Source organism: Peromyscus leucopus, chromosome 3, assembly GCF_004664715.2.
Source record: "Peromyscus leucopus breed LL Stock chromosome 3, UCI_PerLeu_2.1, whole genome shotgun sequence".
Classification (NCBI taxonomy): Eukaryota; Metazoa; Chordata; class Mammalia; order Rodentia; family Cricetidae; genus Peromyscus; species Peromyscus leucopus.
Genome location: NC_051065.1, coordinates 20,168,501 through 20,186,855, shown reverse-complemented (window position 1 = coordinate 20,186,855; position 18,355 = coordinate 20,168,501). Strand labels below are relative to the sequence as shown.

Sequence of the window (18,355 nt, the reverse complement as noted above, 5' to 3'; positions counted from 1 at the left end):
GTGGTGTGTCATGGCACGTGACACAGTCTACCCTTTTGCCCAAACAGCTTTGCTTGCAAATGTTCCTTACAATGAGTCATTGGTCTGGTTTGAGGCCTCTGGCTTCTGTTACACTATCAATACTGGAGCCACACCATGACTCCTCTCGGATATGATGTCGTTGCCCTGTGTCATGAAGACCCCGCATCTTTGGTTCTTCGGGGCCAGTGCCTTCATGCTCTCCAGCAGATCACAGATGAGGTGGATGTTGGGGTGGGCCACCTCAAAGCCCTGGATCTGGGCCTGGGTGGCAGCTAAGCTGGTTAATCTGCCCGCTCTCCTATGCCCACGCCACCAGGGCCAGCTCTCTTGCTTTGCTCTAGTGAGGGGTGGGACCAGCTCACCCACTCTCACACCTTTGGGGCCAGCTCTCCCACACCGCACAGGTGAGGGGCCAGGCTAGTTCTCCCAAGCCCACTCCCTCTGGGCCAGCTCACCTGTGCGCATGCACCAGGGCCAGCTCTACTGTGCTGCCCAGGTCAGTTGCAGGGCCTGCTTCAATGTCTCATTTTTACAGATAAAAGAATCCAGGCAGAAGATCAGTTTGGGACACAGAAATGTAAGTTATCAAGCTGGAGGGGCTAAAAATCTTCAGTTCTAAAATTAAAGGAGACCTGGATCTATATCCAAGTTCTGTTATCTACCTACTGCATGAACTTCCTTGAACTTGTTTCATTGTTCTGCTCCCTGACCTTCTCACCTACAAAAGGGTAGCTATAGCAGTATACACTTAGTAGATTATTGTAAGTTTCCCAAGATTATTATTGGTAAAATTAATGCTAGCACTTGAAGTGCTCAATACACGCTAGCCACAGCATGAAGACAGCTCCCCTGGACTTTCTCAAATGCCATGTCCTTAAGCCAGGCAATCCGCCTCCAAGCATTAATGCCCATCAACATCTTACTACAGTGCCTCCCTGAGGCAACCACACGGAGATTAAATTGTTGAACTACATCTTGCATTAAGAGGACTCATGCAATATATAACTAACAAACTACTCAAAAGTTTGATCACAAAAGACCGTACATGATAGAGTAAGGAGTGGAAGGAATGAGAAAATACCATTTTAGGCAGTGTGATTGCATGTCCCATCTTTCATTTTAGAATGAGTAATTCAACGGAAAATAATGCCTTAACCTGCAAGAAGAGGGTGTGTTCCTCCCGCCTGCCCTCTCCTTGTTCCCCTCCTACATCACAGAACTCAGTCTGTCAATCAATTTGCTGGCTCCCAAGGAAAGAAATAAGGCAGTGACAAAAACTTCAGCCATTTTAAGAATTTCTGTGTGGACAGCCATGCCCTGTTAGGTCAGTTAGCTCAGCCACGAACTGGACTTGATTTTCCTAATCTCCAAATCTGCAACAGTCCAACCACAACTATCTCTGGAGAACTTTCCAGTCCTTTGTTTCTATTGTGATTACCAACTATCATGTCTTCTCTTTTCTCTTCTATAACTTCCTTAATACTGTGCAAGGTTTTGTGGTGAGTGAGTCACTGGACAGCAAGAAGATACAATTACGCTCACTCTCACCTCACCTTCGATACCCACTTTGCCCTTTGCGAGCAACAAAGCATTACTAGATCCATTAATGCTTTGTTTCATGGGACAACTCTGTTACATAAGTGGCACAGAAATTAGCATCCCTCATGTTCAGATGAGAAAGCAGAAATGAGAGAAGCTGGGAAAGTTATCTTTTCCATGTCATACACCAAGGGTAATGAATAAGACCTGGCTTCCCCGTGCTATCTGTGGGGAGGTGAGGCCAACTGGCCCTATGAAAACTGTCCTCCTAGGGTGTGCTAATGCTGATTACCAGAGATCCTTAAAGCCTCTGCACATCAGCTGAGGCAATGCTGCTTTATGCTGCTACTCAGCAGAGCTGAAGAGATCAAATAGCGAAGATGGATCGCTTTACGTATCCTGATGTTTATCCTGGTATTAAGGCCATCATTTCTTTCCTCCACAAATCTTCCTGCAGTTCTCTCTCCACATCTTCCACGTGCTGTGTATCTGTATGTCTAGACTGACCAGAAAGTGAAAACAAGGGGGCACTTTGAAACCTGCGAATCTGACCACAACTGAGAATTGTACTTAGTCCAAGGAACTGAAAATCGGGGTTTTGGATCAGACAAATACTTCCCTAAGACTCTCAGACTGCTAGTTTCTTCTTTTATAATGAATAGAAAATTATTCCACTGACAGACAAGGACTTCATGTGTGAGCCAATGGGAAAGCATGAGGTAACTAGAGGAAATGACTTAGCCCCAAACAGAGCTGCTAATGCCAAGATAAAAGCAAACAGACCTGTTAATGATCTTCACTCACAATCAAACTGGGACAGAGTGTGATGCATCCTCAGATGGAAAATGTGTCAGTTCTAACTGGTCTGAGGACTGGGCAATAATATGAGGAAATGCTTGAATAAAAGTCAGCAAAAGACATTAAAATGTCCTCTCTATGTTATGGAGAATTTAAAATCAAAAGACAGAGATGATTCCTCTTTCAAAGAGCTCGACCTGTTGAGTTTTGGTTTTCATAATGTGGCCAGCCAGCTGATATTTGTTGCCACCTCCCACGGACCAAGGTCTTTTCTAGATAGCGTGAACACAATAAAAACACGGTCCCTGCTGTTGCAGAATTCTTATTCCGTTGGTGGGAAAGACAAGAAATAGACATGTAGGCAAGTACATAAGCCAGACAGTGAATGATGTTAGGAAACTGAGAAGAAAATCAGGATTCAGGGTCTGGGAGGTGGCTGGTAAAGATCTGTCTGGGAAGAGAAAATGAGGGACGGATGTCATGGCCTAGGGGGTAAAAACCTGTGCTGCAGGAGCAGGATGGCTGGAGTTTCTCTGGGCCCCATGATGGAAAGAGAGGTCTAACTCCCAACACTGCCCTCTAACCTCCATATATGTGCTGCAGCATGCATGCACGCACACTCACACATTCACACATGCATCCATGCATGTGTACATTTTAAAAAAGAAAACCAGGGTGTAATGGAGTGGGCTACGCTCCTGTGTCATTTAGGCTGAAAGGGGAAAGTTCTCCTGGATAGTACACACCATATATCTATGACTCATTTCTCTTGTCTCTGTGACAAAAATACCTGAACAAAAAAAATTCAAAAAAGCAAGGGTTTACTTTGGCTCACAGTCTGAGTGTGTTCCATCATGACACAAAAGTAACACCAACAGCCCGAGGCAGCTGGGCACACTTCATCCACAGTCAGGAAACAGGGAGACAAGGGCTCGTGCTAAGTTCCCTGTCTCCTCTTTACTCGTCCCGTACCCTAAACCCTTGCAAGCTCTACCCACACCTAGGGTGAGTCTTTTCACCTCGCTTAATCTAATCTAGATGCTTCCTTCTAGGCATGTCCAGAGGTTTGCCTCCTAGGTGACTCCAGACCCTGTCAAGATGACAGTCAATGATAGCCATCACCACTGGGTTCTAGACTAACTACATCATTGCATGTCTCTGGTCTGGCTTGCTTTATTTCTTCCTTCTTTCTCAAGTTCCATCTAGGGAAGTCAGGGCAATGTGGTTTTGCTATCAGCACAACATCAGTCCAAGAGAGGGACAGAGTCTGTTTCCTTAGAGGTTAGAGTGACTGCGAGTACTGGGTTAGCTAGAATAGTCACTCACTCCGATAGAAAAGAATAGTCCTCTTCTTTAACATGGGGTAACACGTCTTGAATTTCCCAAGGCAGTTGATTAATCTGGGGGAGCAGAAGAATTTGCCTTTGTGGTAGATGGAGTAACCACAGGTTTCAGTTTGTCCAGTCTTCAAGCATACCTGTTACCACAGCTTAATTATTAACTGTATATCCAGCCCCCTCTGAAGTATTCAAATTTATGGGTCCCTCCACTATAGTGTAAAAAGCCCAAATTCCAAGACCCAGCCTCCTTGGCCACTACTACAGATTCACAGTCTTCCCTGCAATCTTAAGAGCAGGACTGACTTGGCTGAAAGCAAGAGGCATGTGTCCACTGAAGAATGGAGGGACTGTTATCCCGACAAGTGGGGTAGTAGCTTCTGGGTGGCCAAAGCCACAAATGTCAGTTACAGTTCTCCTTTCCTCTTTATACTGTTTGGTACAATTTACTAGTAAATTGAAGGAGACTGGGTGTTGGGAAAACATGGGTTTGAATCTTGGCTCTGTTGCTTCCTCTGGCTTATTGACCCCAGCTGGATCATCTTGCCTTTCTAAGCCCCCGTTTCCTCATGTACACAGAAAGCTAATCATATCTGCCCTGGTGAGTTATGAAGATTAAATGGGTTAAGGGATATAAAACACATCCCACAAAACTTGGTAGATTTCACCCTGTGAGTTGATAGGCACTAGGTTTTCACAGTGTAGAAGAACAATAGTTGGGACAGGTCTGAGCACACAGAAGGGGGTCAGGAAAAATCGTGACCAGTAACTCAGACAGGAGGTGAAGCCAGGGATGGCTCTCCCAGTGGGGTAGGGGGTCTCTCCACAAGTGTAGAGGAGAGTTGCCATCAGTAGTGAGATCAAAAACCAAGAAAAGGGACTGTAACACTTTGAACGTGAAGGAAAAGAGAAAGTGTCGTTTTTAGAACAGTTGGGGGAACGAGAACTCATTGGAATCTAATATAGACCAAAGCATGTAGCTTGAGTTTTTCTGCCTTGCCCACAGTCAGGACAAATCCCTGTCACCCGCCAGTCCCACAGCCGCTCAGACCCAACCAAGTAAACACAGCGACTTATATTGCATACAAACTGTATGGCCGTGGCAGGCTTCTTGCTAACTGTTCTTATAGCTTAAATTAATCCATTTCCATAATCTATACCTTTCTCCTTAGAAACAGCATCTTTACTGGGAAAACAATGTTCACAAATGCCTCTACTTCTTTACTTTGGTTTCCCAAGTCAACACAACATAAAAAACAATGAGTGCCTGGAGATCTTGATGGCTGTCTTCCTTTGGGGCACAGCTACAGCCACTGCTGCTCCTTTTACTCCAGCTTTCTTTTTTAAAAACAAGTCTCCCACTAAAGGGGACTACAGGTCTACATGTCTTCAAACCATAGTAGATGAAGCAAATTATAGAACTGCCCAAAAACAGAAGCAGGCAGCAAAGGGCTTTAAGTCTAGAAATAGAAAGTATGTGTTCTTCTTCCTTTCCAAGAAGCTGGAAATAACATTTTCAATTGCTTTTGGTGTGTGTGTGTGTGTGTGTGTGTGTGTGTGTGTGTGTGTGTGTGTGACTGGACTACCAAGTAAAGCTATACTCCACTGCTGTGAGATAGTCTGTATGTCAAATTGCTCTGATTGGTCAATAAATAAAATACTGATTGGCCAGTGGTCAGGCAGGAAGTATAGGCGGGACTAACAGAGAGGAGAATTGAGAGAACAGGAAGGTGGAGGGAGACACTGCCAACCACCCGCCAGGATAAGCAGCATGTGAAGATGCCAGTAAGCCATGAGCCACATGGCAAGGTATAGATTTATAGAAATGGATTAATTTAAGATATAAGAACAATTAACAAGAAGCCTGCCACAGCCATACAGTTTGTAAATAATATAAATGTCTATGTGTTTATTTTATAAGTGGGCTGTTGGACTGCCAGAACTTGGTGGGACCCAGAGAGAAAACTCCAGCTACACTCCACAATTTAAGCATGTCCTCTTTACATAGAGTACACTAGCAATGATGCTTTTTGGAGTTGGGCTGGTTGTGTCCACTTGGCTAAAGAGAAGACTGAATACATGTAGAGGAGAAAAAAAGAAGAGAGGAAAGGACAGAGAGGAGAGGGGGAAGGAGGGGAGGGGAGGAGAAGAGGAGGGAAGTGGGGAGAGATTTCGTCAGATGATCTCACCATCTCAGGTCCTGAAAAAGCTGATACTTGCCTTAGAGGTTAATTAACTAGGTTACCATGTCCTAATCCAGCCAAGTGAACTAGCCCATGCAATTGTCTTCCTCTATGACTGAAGGATCCATGATGTTCTGAGAAAGCATTGGAAGTAGGCATGAAAGATTAAAGACAGGAAAGAGAGGCGGGGTGGCACACACCTTTAGTATCAGCACTGAGAAAGCAGAGGCAGGTGGAGCTCTGTGAGTTTAACATAGCAAGATCTAGGCCAGGGTCAGACAGTTGGACACTGTCAGAAAAGAAAGAAAGAAAGAAAGAAAGAAAGAAAGAAAGAAAGAAAGAAAGAAAGAAAGAAAGAAAGAAAGAAAGAAAGAAAGAAAGAAAGAGAGGGGGAAGGAGGGAGGGAGAGAGGGAGGAAGAGAGGGAAGTAGATATGATAGGCTAAAGAGTGGGGTGTTTTAACAGCACACTTAGCCTAGTCCACACAAAACTGGACCAAGAATTGTTCTGATTTGAGAGACAATAGAGAATTCTATTGGAGTCATATAACAATGGGCCTTAAATGCTAAGCTAATAGGGAACTGTTGAAGAAGTTTAAAGTTGAAAATTGATGGAAACACAAATCAGTCAGCCCCTCCTCTCTGCAAACATTGTGTGCAAAAGGCTATTCATAGACTGACTGTTTCTAAACAATGCATTGTTCTCCACATGCACTGACTGATCCCATCTCTTCTGCTCAATATGTATTAACTGCACATAGTAGGCATCAGCACAAGTACACATTTCGAAAACTCCTACTCCAGCACTCTTTTCTGGCCTCCCCTACATTTGAATATTTTCTTTCATTGCCTCTCATTTGCAATGTCTTGGGTGACATTCCACCAGGAAGTAAAGTTTCCAAGGACTGTCATGTTAGACCCATAGAAGAGCACTGATGTGGCCCAGAGTGTTAACAGGGGTGCTCTGTATGATGAGAAATGTATGTTTTCTTTCCTCTGGCCAAATTTTTCTAGACCAGAAAGTGAAGGTTTTTCAAATATTAGCATGTAGTATATTTAACAAAGTGCTTACTGAAAATCCCACAAAATATGTCTTTCCTGCATATTTTTAAAGCACACGGGCGCTCACCTTGGTTTGTGTAAGCATTCAGCGGTACATGTTATACTTTATTTTGGCTCGTGTGACATGTATTAGAAAGGTGGCTCTCTTCAGACTTTGGTGAAGTTGGCAAGCTGTATAGAGAGCTGGTCCATGGATAGGATGGCTCTAGTGAGCTGTGTGTGAGAGCCTTCACTATCTACCTGTTGTACAAATACATGGGGAAATGTGAGGCTCAGTTTAGCACCCGTCTTGGCCACTGAGACAGCCGTGGCCAAGGTCTTATCCTCAGAAGTTCAGTCTGGCTACAGCCAGTCTTCTGGTTGTCCCCTAACTTGAGTCTTGCCTACTGCCTTCCAGCTTTCCTATTGCCTCTGTAATATTAAAATCAGAAGGTATCTCCTATTTTTAAAATATCCTGTTGCTCTGCTGGGCTGACTAGGAAAAAACTCCCTCATGGGAGTTAGGCTGCCCCAGAAAGACATCAGAGCTATCTGGGAAGGAGAGCAAGATGGTTCCATGAGTCTCATTTCACAGCCAGTACCCTGTATTTCTTTTGAAATTTTGAATAATTTTTATGAGAAGAATGTGATCTATGTGATATTAGAGAGATACTGATCTCTAAGAAAAAGTTCATACTTCTGTCACTCAAGGCCCCACATGGTGTAGCATATGACTTACATCCAGAACAATTTCCTTTTTTCCATATTATTAGTATCTCCTTTACTCATAGCATTGGTCTCGGGCATTGGTGTTGATGATGCTAAAATTCAGTAGAACTTTAAATAGCTCATTCTGGTTGTACAGACAGATACATAAACCTCATTTAAAATGCTTCCTTAGGGTTGGGGATTTAGCTCAGTGGTAGAGCACTTGCCTAACAAACGCAAGGCCCTGGGTTCGGTCCTCAGCTCTGAAAAAAAATAATAAAACAAAATGCTTTCTCTGAGACCTATCTTAGAGATATGAACAAGGCAGTGGTAGAAACAAAGAGAAAACATATAAATATCTAGACTTAGAGTTGCATCATAAAGGACAATGAAAAGAAAAGCAGAGTTGAGTTGGATTTGCAAGTGGAACTGGCTCTTCCATAGTCCCTGACTGAAAACAAAAATGAGCTGGCTCTCTTGGATTCAGTTGTGACGCCATGTGATGGAATACCAGTTGTCAGAATTGGAGAACTCAGGGAGAGGAATACCTCTGAGTAGAAGTTAGGTGAGATGCCAGAATGCTTTGTAGACTCTGCACTCTAGCAGGGATTTGTGATCTGTGCTATCAATTTTGGGGTGATTAGAAGACACTGATATACACATTGTCCAAAAACGAATGTATGATATGAGAAAATATAAGGCCAATGACAGAACCCAAAAAAGTTCTTAAATTATTTTTTAATAAAAAAAACAAAGCTTAAGAAAATAGAACTATTTTTCTATTGAAAAATTTTAAGTAACTTCTGAGAAGAGTCATCACCTAAAATTTTCAAATACAGAATCATATAAAAGTGGTGTGAGCATTTGTGCTGTAGCTGAGAACATGCCAGCAAAAAACAGTCCTCAAGGTTCAGGGAACATCACAAGTGAGGGACTGTAAGAGCCAGAATTTGGTGAGGACTGTAGCAAAACAGTGTCCTCCAGATATGTCCCAGCCACTGCTGTCGTAAACTCACCTGAAGCTAGGATCACCAGCCTGAGACCTGCACAAGACTGGCCCCATCACCACTTCATCATGCACAGGGACTCATGAGGCCCACCCTTCATAGATAGTCTTTTAAAAAGATATCAAAGTAGGAAGGGGAATTGTCAGAAAGAAGGATTTCAGCTGGAAAGAGGGGGGACAAGCGTGGGTGATGAGGGCTAAAAATGGCTCACACTCAGTATATACATTTAGGAAACCTTCAACCATTATGCCCAGCTGTGAGCCCTATGAACTATAAAACCAACCTTCCAGGCAATGTATATGCCCACGTGTGCAATAGTGGCATTACTCATAGGGGTAACCAATTGCTCTCTGACTTCAAGGTCAGTTTCACAGGAGGAAGTCCATGACTGGTACTGTAAGCCCCATCAATAATAAAAGGAAAGGTAATAGGCCCAATAATGGAACTTACTACTGTTGTTTAATTAAATTGACATAGCACTAAACCGCCTTCTAAATATCTATGTTAATGCATATAGACAAAATCCACTCTCAGCTTCAACAAAGAAACTGTTCTTTGTAGTGAATAAAGGTAAAGACAAAAGGACTCATAGCTGCCTCAAGATGCTAAGTGATGACCTGACCCAAAGAAAGACATTTATAGCATACCTTTAAGGCTCAGGAACCACTGTGGAAGAGGGGCTAGGAATAATTAAAGAGTTGGAAGATAAAGATAAGGACCACAAAATGCTGTTTTCTGGACATAACAATTATAATCATGGACTCACGACAACTGCCATTGTTTTCTCTAGGCTTTTACAAGACTGGCCCCATCAACTATTAGTGATAGATGAGGGAAGGATTCATGGGTCCCTACCCCCTACCCCTAAATGACTGGCTATTGATAGGCTCTGCAAGATATGGAGTCATCGTTTTCAGTTGTGAATCCACTGCTGAGCCCAGCAGTGCTCCAAATGCCTGGTCACACAAACGGCCCTGGTTCGACTCTAGAGGGTCACAAAACAAGAAAAATAAATAGGAATGTGGGAAAGAGATTTGTAGGAAAGAGAAGAGTTTAGAGGATGGAAGGAGTTATGAGAGGTGGGAGGGCAAAAAATTCAGCATGTATCGTGTGTGTGTGTGTGTGTGTGTGTGTGTGTGTGTGTGTGTGTGTGAAATTGAACAGATTCAATTAATAAAAAAGAGAAAATAATGAAAAGACAAAACAATAGAGTTCCTTCCTTACATCTCTATTTGCTACCAAAGGCTCCTTAGTGATTAGAGTTCTCTTGGTATCTTTGCCATTTCTTTTCCCTTTTGGAAGCAGTTCCTACTCATTTCATGAGCCATGAATTCTTTTATTAATTCTAACATTCACAACTTTTCACATTAGAATGGATGATGTAATGCAGTTTAAATAGCAAAATAGCAATCGCTTTTCTTAGGGGTGTATAAAGTGATCTTATAACCACTGACCTGTTCAATTCAAAGTCCTGTGGTAATTGCTTTGGGCCTCCCACTCTGGACAGCGGCAGGATGCCCTTTGGAGACCAGGATGGAGTGCCATGGCCTCCAGTGCTCTCTCCCTCCATTTTCCACCTGACCCAGACTAGCTGTCTCCCTGAGGTGGCAGATGGAGGAACCATGGCCCTCTCATGAAAAGCAGCAACTGAACTCAAGAGCTGTGGCCAGGCCCTCAGCCTGTCTTACCCCGAGGCTTTGCTGGTCCTGGGAGGGCTGGGAAAGCAACAACCTATCGACCCCGTAAAACAGAGGGCCGTCCTGTCTTCTGAGGGCTCTGGTTGCAAGCAGCAGGCACCAAGTCCAGTGGGATTTTCTAGAAGGAAGTCTGGTGCTGACACCACCTCTGGTGGAATTTATTAGGAGGAAATCTGGTACTTATAGAATCAACAGGAGGCAGAAAGAACAGTCTATAAAAGGGCCATTGACCAAGAGAATCCAGACATGGGTCCTCAGGAACACTCTAGCCAGCACATTGGGCATGAATGCTGTAACTCCATGATGCCCTGAGTGTATCCAAGTTGTCCCCTCCACTTTACCTCCCAGCGCCCAAAGACAAAGTGTGAGTTGGGAACATCTAGTCTGCCAAGGTCCTGTTTGAACCCTGTCTCCTTCTGGCTTCAAAGGAAGAAAGCACTGTCACCCCTGGTCACCAATTCAGAGTTGCCCCAGGCACTGTCCTCAACACGGGAGATTGTAGTATTATATTGCCAAACAGTGATCAATCTTCTTCCACTAGACTCATTTTCCAATATTCCAACCCTGTCAGGCTAGAAGGAAGGGCAAGTCAGGTAAAGGCTGTGGCGTGTTAAAATTGGCTGCCCTAGCCTTATCTGAGTCAAAAGTTAGTAGAGGAAACCAGCTCTTCTGGAGCTCATCCACAGGGGCAGTCCTGTGCTGGGCCTGTCATGTGTGATTGCTGCAGAAATACCATCACTCCTGAGTCCTTCAGAAAGTCCTCAGGGAGGAGGACAGTAGTTGCCAAAGAGTTTTCTGACCAAGGGAATGAAGGTGGTAGCTGGATGTGGCAGAACATGGGTGCTAAATAAAATCATGTGTCTAAAAGATGCCGTTGTATGAAGTGAGCCCCTCACACTGACAGGTAATTAGCTTCTGCCACTCGTTTTCATTTCTTGTGTGGACCTGGCTACAGGAAACCATACATGGGTGGTAAGGTTTTTGTTTTTCCTTTTCAGTCTCCAAGGAAATGTAACTGGGTATGAATGAGAGGCCCAAGTCATATATCAGTAGTCTGCAGTGGGTCTACATAAATCCTTTTCTTTAAAGTTATTGAACTGTTTTGAAAACGGTCTCAACAGAAGTTATTCCAAGTGCACCAGAAAGGAAACCAGAGTCTTCGAGAAAAAATATACTCTCTTTGCTGAGCAAGGCAAACATATCAGTATTCAGAGAAACAAACCAGCCTCTTGTGTTTTATTTCCTCAACAAATCCACTGAAATGCTTTCTTTATGTCTTTAAAGGGCTGATAGACAAGGAATTTTGTGGCTACTAAAAATTAATACCTACAAATGGTTCGTAACCACTTTAAAAAGGCAGGCACTTTAATAATTTTTTCTCTGTTGTTTATAGTCCTTTATTATGACATCTTGCATACTGTAAACACAGTACACATTTTTGTGCTTTTAAAAAATACAAATTGAAAGCATACTCTCAAGGGAAGTGTTTTTTTTTATTTAAGGAATTACATAGCGTACAACTGGCCTGCATACTTCTTTGCATAAGCTAACACACTATTGCAGAACTTTTTATAGCCAACTACCTTATAGAACAATATTTTCCCAATAAACTCTTAGTGACTTCCTATTATGATAGGTTTTTTTTAACTCTTCTAAGAACTAGTATTTAAAATAAAAACCTTTCTATCTGTAAAGATAAGAAGTTGGTACTATTTAAAGATGACTGATACAGTTGTTTGATGAAATGAATACCCTTGGTTTTGAAAACTTGAAGATGCAAGTGTGTGGACAAGGTGGCTTCACTAGAACTGTGGGTTTTCATCTGTATTCAGTAGAGCTGGGAATAAATGTATCTGGACCTTGACCTCTTAGTCCACAGAATGAGAAAGAAGTGCGGACTCTCATCTTACTTCCCCTAGATCTTTGCACAACTCAACTCCTTAATCCCCAAGGGTCACCTCCGTGTGGCCTTTTCCTGGTGACCACTTTTGGTGAGATGCAGCCTGCCTAAACGAGAACACCAACTCCTGATTTCTTTGATAATGCACTTTCTCTATGCTTGGCAAAAGCATGCTTTGCCATGTCCTTAGCATCTGTTGTCATGGGTTTGAAGGTACCACAGAGCCAGGGATCTTACACAAAGTCTGTAAATGTTTAGTGAATGAATGTGTAGAATGGAGGGGAAGAAGTGATTTCTTTTCAACTCCACTTGAACCAGTGAAATTAAACCACCTACTAAAAATGTAATACTATAGTCAAAATCCAGGAAAACAGCTTCCAGTATTTTTTTTTATCATTTTAGATCTGTGAGATTTTTTTGTAACACCTTGTTTCCTAAATCCCATGTTCCAGACAGTGATCCCAAGCGCTCCTCTAAATGAGGCAGGTGGAGAGAGACCCACATTTGCATAGAGCAGAAAGGGCACTTTAACATCTGGCCATGGCAGTCGACTGGGTCCATTTGTTAGTGCTCATTAAATTCACGTTAATGCATGAACTATTGTGAATGTGCAAATACCATTTGGGGTAGGTTGTTTTCTCCCAGACCAGTGGCATTGACTTTGGGGGTCTATCCCTGGTTGTTTACTTGCCAATGGCATTTGACCTGGGGTTAGCCCTGTATTTAACCCTTTCCTGTAGGTCAAAACCAAATTGATTTGGCAAAAATGAAATTGGAACTGAATCATCTGTGCAGCAGGTGTCCCTTGCTTGGAAAGCATTCCAGGTGGAAACATTTTCAGACCTGTTTCTGGGCCATCTCCAAGGAAGCGCCAGAGGTCAGGGAGGCAATTCCAAGACTTCCCATGTGGTCAGGATCTGGAGAGGGGGGACATAACAGGTGCCCACTCTGTGCAGTGTTCCCAGCAGGTTGGGAGCCTTTCAAAGAGGGCCATTTGGAAGATAATTTATTCATATATTCATGAACATTTGTCTGGCCTTTTCTGTGAAGTGATTTACTTAGAAGTTGCCCTAAATGGCTGGAACTTTGCCCTTCAGTCTCCCTCCCACTCTCAGCCACATACTTTGATTTAAAGATGAAAAATATTGTGTTTTCTCTTTCTTCTTTCTAGAGGATGAGGAAGATGAGGAGATGGTGGAACCCAAAATTGGTCATGATTCTGAACTGGATAATCAAGATAAAAAGCAAGAAGTGAAAGAAGGTATGGTGGGGAGATACCCTGGACAATTATTTTTGTCTTACTATTTTCTTTTAGAAAACTAAGAGATGATAGAAGCAAATAAAACTTAAGCTCACATCCCCTTTGTATAAGATTTTGTATGATTACTCAATACATTACATTTAAAAACATACACTGGAATCTCCAGGGTAAGAATTAGTTGTTTTCAGACTGATTTAAGCAAAAAAGTGGAACTAAGTTCAGTGTCAATCACAATTCCAGTTAAGTGGTTACTTAATATTTAGAGATAAGACAAACTATCAGTTGCCACGTTAGATCATGAGAGATTATCATGAGGAAAAGGGGTGGATGCAATTATTTTATCAATTAATTCTGTAGCTTTACATATGCACTACATGGAAACATTAACAGCAATCCCTACTGTTCAAAGTGTTCTTCCACAACTCAGCCCATATTAGGATAAATAACCTTTCACATACGTTAGTGAGAACAGCCACTAGCACTGGGATCGGTTCAGTGGTAGAGCACTTTTGTAGTAAGTGAAAGGCCCTGGGTTCTGATCCCAGTACTGGAAGAAAAAAGAAGACATTAAAAACTAGCATTGATTAAGGGCTACAATCTACTTACCTGTCCTCCAAGCAGTTGAAAATACATTGTTTACTATTCAAAATGTCCTTTGGGGGCATATGCTATTTTTATCCTTGCTATACTGGCAGAGAACTAAGAAGAGGAAGATGTAAAAACCTCCCACAGGATACATAATTTACTTATAAGTCTATGAGTGAAGAGGTAGGTTGAATCTTGCATGAGCCAAGACTTAGGTTGACTCTACAACCTGTATGTCATACCACAACACCATCTTCATGACATTTTCCTTAGAATTTTTTTTTCTTTTACTACATTAAGACTCTCGGTCCACTGAGACAAAGAGATTTTGAACCATCATTATTACTGAAAAATGGTTAGTGGTCCCTGCAGAACTGAGTGCAGGTCAAAAGGTTCTTCTAAACATCCAACCAGGCTTCTCAAGAATAGATCAACTTAAGTCTGAAGGCATCTCAGTTAATATTTAAATGTTGAAGGTAGCCACAGCTCTGGCTCCGTGTGTGGCAAATGCTGGATTAGAGAGTTTTGTAGGAATGTGTGTGTGTCTGGAGTCCATGTGCTGCTCTGGTTGCTCATGTTCTCATAAGACCATCCACTTAGTCTGACTGGCTATCACACATTGCATCCACACACATTCACAGGTTTGGATGGTAAAATGTGGAGACACTTTCTAACTTTTAAAAAATTGTCTCCTGAGGCAGAAGAGAAGGCTCAGTGGTTAAGAGCATTTGTTGCTCTTCTAGAAGGACCGAAATTCGATTCCCAGCACCTATATAGCAGCTCACAGCCATCTGTAACTCCAGTCACAGGGGACCACTCAGCACCTTCTTCTGGCCTCTGTGGGCATCAGGCACACACATAGTGCACAGACATGCATACAAGCCAAACAGCCATACAAATAAAATAAAAATAAATGAATCTTTTAAAAAAAGAAATTAAAAAGTAAAACTTGCCTCCTGCTAAGGCCTATTTGAGTTCTGCATGTGCGTTCAATTTTGTCTTGATGATATTTATGCAAACTCAGTCATAGAAAGCAAGTGTAAAGTAGCGAGGCTAAAGAAAGGGGTCTGCAGCCAGGGTCCCCGGATCAAATCTTAGCTCTGCCACTCATTAGCTGCATGATCAATAATGACTAACTTGGTTGACTTTCTTTCTCTTGGCCCTGGTTTCCTCATCTGGCAAGCAAAGATAATATCTACCTCCTAAGTTTGTTTTTTAATATAAGACTCAAAGGGGCTAGTATGGAACAACTTGGCACAAAATAAGTGCTGTGTAAGAGTTTGCCAAATTATTATTAGTGGTCTTGCCTTACAGTATGAGGTCTGTAACTGCGCCCTCCCCATGACGTTACGGCCCTGTGTGCCCCGGTTCCCTGTGCTCAGTAGTGCTGTAGTCCATAGCTTTGAAATCAAAAGACGCTAACAGTTTTTTTCTGTTTCCAAGAACGATCGGTGAGGCATTAGGAGGTCAGGTTCCAGGAGTGACTGAGGACAGGAAAAAAGATTCAGCCTCTGAACAGTTGCATCCATAGAAGGCATCGGGGTTTACTTCTTTCTGAGAAACTCTAAACAGATTCAATGGGAGTGATTCCACACTTAAACTTCTACTAAAAAGATCTTTTTTAAAAAGCCAGGGGCGTGAATGCCGCTATCACGGGTACAGCCAGGGATAAGATAAGCCAGGATCTATTGAAATGCATTCTGTTTCCTTTTGCAAAACAGCTAAAAACATGCCCAGTAATGTGCAACCATGGTGTTCTTGTAGGCCTTGGCAGGGATTCCCCACTGCCACCCCACCCCCAACCCCAATCCCCAAACCATCTTCCTGGCAAAGGCAAGCACCTCCTTCTTAAGTTCCAAGCAAAAACACCCTACAGTTTTAACTGTTCCCCATGCTTTATGGAATTGATTAAAGCCATACTAAAAGTCAAAAAGAAGTTTGAAAGAACATTTCCTGTTACCACAGCACTGTGTGCCTAGTTCTCCATTAATGGTGTTTCTGCAAATTAGCACATAATGGGTTAAAAGCATGTTTATGTTGGCATTAAACCATCTGGCTTTTTTTTCTTCTTCTTTAAGCAGGACAGTATTTTACAAACTTTTAAAAGACTCTCTAGCAGATCTAATTGTGGCGCCATTCACAGGACTGCTGTAGTGGTTAGGCTGGGGCAGCGCTTCCGTCGGGAACCCTGCCTTGAGGGGACTTAGAACCCAGCCATAAAAACGTGCTTTGGGCTAAAACTTGACAGACACAGTCTCAAACCAGGGGACACATTTTGGGGAACTTCTCCTTTTCTTTCTTCCTTCCTGTCTGCCTGTCTGCTTTTACTTCCTTCCTTCCTTCCTTTCTTTCTTCCTTCCTTCCCTTCTTTCTTTCTTCCTTTCTTTCCTACTCCTCCTCCTTCTTGAATTAAAACATAGAGATAGAAAAACATACAATACGCACTAGTTTTTTTTTTTACATATTTCTCCATCTGACACCAAAATGCATTGAGTATAAAGAAACAGTTTTGATTTGCTATTTTGCCATGTGCATTTTATTACACAAAGAGTATACAAAATTGCAGGTGACATTTTAACTTTTCATCAAAACTTTGGAACTCTCCACATCACTGTCAGGTAAGGAGATTCAGAATAGGAGTATTGGAGTCCTCACTCCTGTAAATTCAGACGAGGCTTCTGGCTATAAGCCTCATGTTAACTTCAGAGACAAACGTCTGTCTGCCTTAGTTTCATTTGGTTCCCTGCTGCTGTTTATGAACTGACTGTACTATAAAATTTCCATTAGGGCCATGGCCCCAGTTTAATCTGATGTTTTCGCTGGCTGCAGGGATTACTTATTTTTATCTTTTAGATAGTCTTGCAAAAAAAATATCTTTTAAACACCATGTTTTTATATTCCAATGTAGGGATGGATCATGAAAACAAGGCAGGCCATTTATGAAGTGGGTACTTTACAAATATAAGTCTCATCTTAAAAATGAGATTAAGGGTCTGGGAAGATAGCTTGGTCAATAAATTACATGCAATGCAAACTCAATCTGAGTTTGGGTTCCTAGTGCCTACGTGAAAAGCCAAGTGCAGCAGCCTGCCAATAATCCCAGCACTGGGGAGGCAGAGATCAGCAAAGCTAGATGGCCAGTCTAGACAACTGATGAAGTTGAGATTCCCTGTCCCAAAAATGGAAAGGTGATCAGGACAGATGCCTAACATTGACTTCAGGACGTCTACATATGTAAGCAAGCACAAAATGAAATTAAAGTATTCAGTATAAAGTGTGAGCGTCATTATGTACCTTTTGTCTTTGTAGAGACAAATGTTCTAAGAACCCTAGAAAACAAGAGATAGAGAACATGGTAAACAGGACCAATTAAGGAGAAGCTAAGTACATATTAGTGAGAAAAGTCAAGAAAACACGGCCAGGAGAACAGAACCATCTTAAAGGGTACATAAGAAATGTACTTCCTGTGTAAGACTAAGAGAAATGAACATTTATATAATTAAATAATCAAAAGGAGATTATCTAGTGCAATAAAATTTATACTAGGTTTTAATCTTGCAGGTCACAAATTCATATAATTTCTACATTTTTATTTCAAATGTTTAAAATTTCATGAGCCTGATGCATCTCTTTCATACATGTTATTCAGGCTAAATTAACTGGTTAAATTTACAAATTATCTTGTTCTTTAGATACTATGTAAGTCATGTCTACATGGTCTACTTTTCATAGAGAGTCTTCTTATAAAGGTGGATAAAGTATTGTTAGGCATCAACTCCTGGAAGGATTTCTGCATGTTTTATATTATGAAGCCAAACAATATGTTGTCTAATCCATAACCCTGTTTTGCTCTGATGTGCCTTTTGATTCTAAATTAACTTCTGTCTTTTTGCACCTACCTTGAACATCTTTTTTAATATATATGTATTATACATATTTATGCATATTATGGGGAGAGATATATAATTTGTTAGGTTTAAGGGACAGACAAAGCTGCAGAAAGAGATATTCCAAGGAGAATGTGGGGCTCATCTGGGAGGAAAACAGTGCTGTTCCTACTGTTGTACTTCTGTACTTGAAGCACTGTGGATTCCATTAACTAACACTTTATTTTTCTGTCCAGAGGCTTTATTTCTCAGTGTATCTTTTGATTGCACATCCTGGGTACTCCATTATGTTCTCATTGTATTGTAACAACACTTACCAATTTAAATATTTTTAAGCAATAGGAGATTGGCTTTAGTCAAAAATAACTATGGTTTTTCTTTAATTTGTAAGT

The 18,355-nt window shown here is 41.9% G+C and overlaps 1 protein-coding gene across 7 annotated transcripts in view; it reads left to right on the top strand.

Moving 5' to 3' along the window:
- Positions 1-18,355, top strand: part of Dync1i1 (dynein cytoplasmic 1 intermediate chain 1) — a 312,403-nt gene that overhangs the window by 173,944 nt on the left and 120,104 nt on the right. For all 7 annotated transcript variants that reach the window (XM_028869831.2, XM_028869834.2, XM_028869832.2 and 4 more), the window contains one exon: positions 13,402-13,491. In XM_028869831.2, coding sequence (XP_028725664.1) covers positions 13,402-13,491 — 90 coding nt within the window. The remainder of the gene's footprint in view (positions 1-13,401; positions 13,492-18,355) is intronic.